The following is a 6,827-nucleotide window of genomic DNA, read 5'->3' on the forward strand; positions in this document are numbered from 1 at the left end:
ATAGAAGTATTTCCGAAGATCTGTTTCATTTGTGAAAAAGTTTCATGTGTTCAATAATGTGCCTCTTTTCATTTAAAAATAAAGCAAACCTCACAAACCCGACACAAGCTGTTCTGTGTTAAATAATGTGCTAGCTGTACAGCTGGTGACCACGAGTCACATGTCCCTTTGCTGGTCCATTTTATAGGCCTTCTTGCATTGTGCAAGGACTTGTCCCCAACGAAATAAAAAATGTGACCCCCTGATGCCATTCCATCGAACGATAACTAGTTTGACAAAGAAGATACTTTCCCTTATTAGATGCTGGCAGAGTTTTGCTTGTTTTCAAAGTTTGTTATTCTCTAAACTGGGGGTCACAGCTCAAGCTAATGAAAACCTGTGAAGGAAAGGATTTTGCAGGTTTACATGTGGCATCTACTTTTTTTTTTTTTTTCAGAAGTGATTAAAAAATGCACAAGCATTTTCTCTGGGGGCAGAGCTGCTGATACTCCACCTGTGCTGCCAATTTGCTAAGTGGCTTCAGATCCACTAAGAAGGTGTGTCACTGCGTGGCTGCTCAGGTTCCGAAGGATGGATGTGAGGTCTCTGTTTGTGGTCTTTCTGTGGCCCTGGTGGTCTCTGTTTGGACCGTGTGGATCTGTGTGTAGCTGTGTGGGTCTCTGTGCTGAGATCTCTGATTCCTGAGAGAGGTCTCTGTATGAGGTTTCTGTGGGAGGTCTGTCTCTGTCAAAGGTCTCTGGACTTGGCTCTGTCAGAGGTCTCTGTGTGGGGTCTCTGAATGTGGGTCTCTGTTGGGGATTTCTGGGTGAATTCTCTCTGTAAGGGGTCTCTGTGAGACAGATGTCTCTGTGTGGTGTCACTGTGTGGGGTCTGTGAGGTCTCTGCGAGAGGTCTTTGAGTGTGCGGTCACACTGTGTGGGGTCTCTCTGTGTGGATCTCTGCCAGAGATGTGTCAGTGTGAGTCTGTCAGAGGTCTCTGTGGGTGGTCTCGGGACATGGGTCTGTCAGAGGTCTCTGCCAGGGGTTTCTGGGTGAAATCTCTTGTAAGGGATTTCTGTGAGAGGACTCTGTGTGGGGTCTCTTTGTGAGTCTCTGTCAGAGATCTCTGAGTTTCGTCTGACTGTGGGACACTCAGTGAGGGGCTCTCCATGGCTGACCCACTGCACCTTGTTATGGCAGAAGAGGGGCAAAGGGACTGCGCGCTGGCGGTTCTCACTGTTCTGTCAGCATCACCATCTGATGGCCTCTTTCTCCTCTGGGCTCTGGGGTAAGCAAGGTGAGCCAGCTGAGACCACATACATGATCCCAGGCCAGTCCCTCGGCCTTTCAGGTCCCACCTGTCTCCTGGGAGTCGTCCTTGGGCCACACGTGTAATTAAAGGTCACAGACAGCTTCCCAAAGTTCCCAGTCCTCTGCAAGCTGCGTAATATATTGTAAAGAAGGGGACCTTCCAGGCTGGAAGGCTCTGCGGCCTGTGTCAGCCTGGCATTCTGAGTGGCAGCGACAGGTGGCTTCGCTGGTCTTGGCGTGGGAGCCATAGTGGGGTGGACACACTGGGGTGGGCCTCATGTGAGCCTGGACCCCTAACTTCTCCTCCCCTCGGGGCCCGTAGATGGGGTGGGGCACCAGGGGCTCCTTGCTCACTGCACAATTATGGGCACGCATGTCACTTGGCCTCCTTCCCCAGCATCTCCCCCTGGGTGCACAGTATCCCACCGTCACCTGGTGATCACACACACGGTCCCTTCCTGCCCCATTCTGCAGAAGGGGCTGTGGGTGCCCGTGAGTAGGCCGTTCTCTTCTCTGGAGCAGGCATGGGGCCCTCAGAAACCTCCGTGCTCCCCACCTATACCCCTCAGAGCTGGGGCACTGTGCTCATTCTCACAGCTGCTCCAGAGCCTCAGACACGCAGAGAGACGGTGACACTGAGCTGAGAGGGGTTCGGTGGCCCATCTCAATGCCAGCTTCCTCAGCGAGAGAAGGGACTCAGGGAGCAGACATCAGCCATTCCCACCAAGAGATCCAGGGCAAGAGTCCTCCCCGCTCCAGACTCAGGGGAGCAGCCCCCCAAACTCCCCTCCCCACTCCGTGACACTTCCTGGAGACTGAGGGGTGTATTTAGTCTGTGCAAACCCCTCCTCTCCAGCCCACAAGTTCAAGGTAGGGAGAAAGCAGGAGGGGAGGAGCTGAGCCAGATCCCTGGGGGAGATCTTGTAGCTTTGCTCCACTGACAAGCCCTGAACGCTTTTGTTTGCTCTATAACGATGGTGCTATGGAAACAGGGGCAGTGAGGCCATGGGGGTGAGGGTGGGTACCCCACGCGGTGGTCAGCTCCCTCCATGGCCCCGTCCCTTCTGGAAGCCAAAGCAGGCTCTCGGGAGGAGTGGGCCCTGATCCCTTCTCTCCCCCCTCCTCACATCCCTGCAGGGCACAGACAGAGGCCACCAGCTCTCATTGGAAAAACCATGTATTTTGGGTCTTCTTTGTTAGAGAGCATTCCTACCAGGAAAGGTGTAAGAACTGCACCCTGGCTGTCCATAAGAGGCACGTTTTCGAAGATATGTTGGATAATAGTGAGGGTGGTCTGAGGCTTTGGCCACCCTTGGCTCATGCTGGCAGGATCTGCTTGGGGACCCTAGTTCCCGGGGTGGGAAGGCCCACTCGCTGTTCCGGTCTCTGGTCCACCCACTCATGTTAGGGTAGTTGTGTCCATTGGAGGTGGCTTGATAATCATAGGTCATCTCACTTATCACTTTCCTGTTCTCTGGGGAGAAGAGGGGCCTGTGGTAGCAGGAATAGCCACATACTGGGGCCTGGAATTGTTTTATGTTCTGATTTAAATCCGAGGCATGAAATCCTTGGGGAAACCCCAATTGCTCCACCAGGAGCTGTCCAAGAGCTGTCACGATCGACTGAGTTTCAACAGGCCTGTCGTCCATAACCAATGGGCTTTTTCCTGGGTCGCAGCTCTGGACAATTGCTGATGCAGGCTGGCCTTTTGGAAGGACATGTTCCGGTCCTTTGTCTTTTTGATCGGAGTTAAGATACTGTGGAAAGTGAGTCTTCTTTTTTCTGAAGTGGTTTTCTGAAAAAACCTCCTTCTTCTCTGACAGGAGTTGGAAACATTTGCTCCCAAGAGTGTCTCCTATTCCCCTGACCTGGGGAGAGTGGCTCATCTCACTGGCTCGAGGGGTCCTCAGCCCTGCCAACCCCTCGTCCTGCTGTCCTGGCTTGGGCCTCCTGTTGCCCTCTCTCTCACCAGTGGGGACAAACATCTTGCTCTGGCTCTTATATGGCTCCTTAACTTTTGGTATCCTGGGTTCCTGCTGCCTCTGGCTGCTGTGGCCATTCAATATGAGGTCATATGGCACCTGTGGAACTGTCATGTCCCCACTGGTATGTGCCCTCTGGGAACTGGACAGTGACCTGTGAGAAGCTAAGATGTCTGCAGCAAGGGGTACGTTAGTGTGAGAGTCTTGGAGGAACACGCAGGTGTCCGAGTCTTGGAGGAGCACGCCGGTGGCATAGTCTTGGAGGAACATGCAGGTGTCCGAGTCTTGGAGGAACACGCCGGTGGCATGGCGTTGAGGCTGGTTGTTTGCCTCTGCCTTCCCTCGGAGCTCAAACTTACTAGCAATTTTTGTTTTAAGATATGGCTGTTCTTGGTCTTGGGCTGCCGACTTTGATGGTGGTGAAGAGCTTTTCCCGGGCCCTAGAGACCCTGATGTCCTCACATCGATGTTAATGGTCGGGGCCAGCACGCAGGGCTCCCGGATGGCTTCCCATGCAGAGGCTCCCCTCGCCTCCACTGCCTCCCTGGTCTCCTCAGCCCGTGAAGAGTGGGACCCCAAGTTTATTTCCAGTATTGCTACCCTATGGCAGGGGTGTCCTGAGGCCTGACCCTTTCGCTCCTCCCTTGGCTCGTTCTTGGCTACTACGAAACTTGGACTCGGCTCCAGGCTCCTTTTCTCAACGCCCACGACAGTGCCAGTCTGCTGGGTTCTGTCCCTGAGGCCGAGTAAGAGAGACTGGGAAGGCAGCCTACCCTCCCGTTCAGTCGGACGGGCCTGTGAAGGCCCACAGTCATAATCAGGTGGCGTCCGTCCCATGGCCTTCTGAGCTTCCTCACAAGCAGGTGAGGGGGCAGGGAGGGGACTCGCTGAGGTGGGAAATGACTCTTTCGTTATCCCCTTCTTTCTCGGAAGGGGCTGAGATTTTCCCAAGAGGTTGGTCAACTTGACTTTCGAGTGGGCCCCAGATACACAGGTGGCTGAGGAGGGAAAGGGGGACAGTGGAAGAGGTAAGTGTTGAGCCTCACTTAGCTTGAGATGTATGAACTCAAAAGCCTGGAGGGGCTGGCCCCACCTGTGCCTCACCCGCACCCTTATAACGTGTGCTTCTAGCAGCTGTTGAATGCTTGGACCGAGGGTGGAAAGCTCACAGGAGGTGTGAATGCAGCATTCGCAACCCTTCAAGGATGCTAGATTTCTGCCTTCCAAGTGAGTATGGAACTTGGGAAAATCATGCTTGGCAGAAAGCCAGGATCGGCGCACACACAGGGATCAAACCCTGCTTGATCTGCTCCAACTTCCTGCCCAAATGGGCTTTCAATATCTTTTCTAGATGTTTCTTATCTGGGCCCCTGGGTAAGCAACTTCCTGAGTCACTCTTTGAGGGCCTCATCAAGTATCTTTCTGACTCCTTCCTGGAGTTCATTGTCTTCCCTGGGAAGCTGGCTGAACCTCTAGAGTATCTTTTAAGATCCTCTTCAGACATTGCTGTAAGCCCCTGCTGAATTCCTTCCCTCGTTGGAAGGTTAACCTGGGACCCATGGCTGCTTTTACCTGTAAACACAGAGGGCTGCAAGGGCCCCTGCTTGTCCTGTGCCTGACACACCCCTGGGAATTTGCCCTGAGCCTGAGTTCCAGAGACACTTGGATCCTGAAGCACCTGCCATCCTGATGTTCATCTTTTAGGAGTCTCCTTTGAAGATGTTGCTTCTGGAGATTAGGGCTAATAAATTCCCTGTGAGGAATGGAAACTGATCTTTGGCTGTGGGAGGCCCTGTTGTCCTGGGGAAGGTTGGGAGTGAGTTGGCTAAAGACTTCCTGAGATCTTTTGGCTGCAAAGGGCAAAGTCCTCTCGCTTTTCTGTTGCTTCCACAACAAGGGCCATTCCACATGTTGAATTTCAGTAGGGATGAGAGATTGTGACTTATTCTGGGATGTAGGGCAAGATACCCCAGAGATCCTTACCTGGGGCTGAGAAGAAGGTGGTTGGATTGGGAGGGAGGATAAGAGATGGGTCTGGGTCAGGATCTGAGCCAGAGGTTGGGGTTGGGCCCCAGGGAAGGACAAGGGTAGAGCCTGGGAAAGCCCTGAAGGTGTTGTAGGCTGCACTGTAACTGGAAGGTGTTGTAGGCTGCACTGTAACTTAGAAATTCCATTGAATAAAATAGAAGGAAACTGCAGGTGAGAAGATCTCCTAATTACCCAGGAAGCAGCCACCAGGGACTCGCTGTGCAGAGAGGGAAGACCCCAGAACTGGCTGCATTTCTGCTAGAGAGGGTCCCCCAAGAACTTGGGAAGTGGGAGCTGCTGAGGACTGGGCAACTGCTCCTGTTTGTCTTTCACATTCCAGAAGGACCGGGGGTGGGAGGGATTATGGTGCCCCATGCAGCACCCAGTGAGTTCCATATATTCCCCGAGGAGTTCAGGTGGTGGTCTGAGCTCATTTGTTTGGAAAACGACCCACCCTTTTCCTTTTCCTTCCAAATATTCAGTTCTGCTTTCTTGGTGATCATTATCTCCAGCAGCTTCTGGACACCAGGGTTGACAAATGAGGGGCTACCAGACTCTACCTGCAGGTGTGTAGGGAGGCCCCAGAATGAGGCCTCTGGTGGGTGGTGGGACCCGTACTCTCTCTGGGACTCACACTGTGACGAGGTGGGGAAGAACAAGGCCTTGGTAGTTGCCTGCCCTCAGGACAGGAACTTAATGTGACAGCTTGAATAGCCAAAGGCTGAGATGGTTGGGATGGGAGATGTCAAAAAGTAGTTACCTGGAGGTGAACTCTTTACAATGGTGCCCAGTGGGATTCTCTTCATGTCAGATTGGTCTTCTTGATGTTCTGCTGACAGGGTGGAGGCCAGAGGTAGAGGACAGAAGGTCAGAGGAGCCGGAGTAGCTGATGGGGACATGGCAGGAGCAATATCTTCCACAGGCTTCTCGCACGGCTGATGGGCTCCATCAGGCTCTGCTGTGCACATCTCACCAGGAGAGTCTTGACATGAGAGCTGACAAAATCCATCCTTGTCACGAAGTCTCCCCAGGCGGCTGCAGAAGACAGAGGCACAGGCTGCAGCCAAGAGCTGATGGCGCTGGGAGAGCTGGGAGGGCCTGAAGGGCTGGGCAGGTGGGACAGGTAGGGCAGGATGGGTGGGGGTGGGCTCCTGGGGCCCAGTGTCCTCCATGACCCCCAGGCTGACCTCACAATGCTCCTGCTCTCCCTCAGCCCAGGGCTGTAGCCACAGCCTGTCCCCTGCCCCCAGCCTAGGGCCGTCCAAGGCGGTCTGTGGCACGGGGGTCATATCATAGGCTCAGGAGTGGGGAGGATCCAGGAGAGAAGGGAAGATACTTTACCTTCGCAGAATCAAAATCATTCGCTGAACCTCTTGCAGTTCATGCAGGCAAGCTCTGAAAGCTGGAAATCAGGAGACTGGGTCATGTGGTGAAGGCAGGGCCTGGAGGTCTTATAGGAGGCTGAGTGCAATGACCCTTTAGGGGACATGCCTGGGAGAGTGGACTGTGGAGCCCAAGTATCAGGGT

At 53.7% G+C, this 6,827-nt stretch overlaps 1 protein-coding gene across 1 annotated transcript; it reads right to left on the bottom strand.

Moving 5' to 3' along the window:
• Window positions 1-1,374: 1,374 nt before the first annotated feature.
• On the bottom strand, window positions 1,375-6,589 carry LOC117032028 (spermatogenesis-associated protein 31E1-like). The gene is given in 6 exon segments (XM_033123143.1): window positions 1,375-1,643; window positions 2,504-4,554; window positions 4,556-4,844; window positions 4,955-5,644; window positions 5,686-5,979; window positions 6,061-6,589. Coding segments are annotated over 6 exon segments (4,122 nt in total).
• Between the last annotated feature and the right edge of the window lie 238 nt (window positions 6,590-6,827).

The sequence above is a fragment of the Rhinolophus ferrumequinum genome, chromosome 12 (assembly GCF_004115265.2).
Source record: "Rhinolophus ferrumequinum isolate MPI-CBG mRhiFer1 chromosome 12, mRhiFer1_v1.p, whole genome shotgun sequence".
NCBI classification, from domain to species: Eukaryota; Metazoa; Chordata; class Mammalia; order Chiroptera; family Rhinolophidae; genus Rhinolophus; species Rhinolophus ferrumequinum.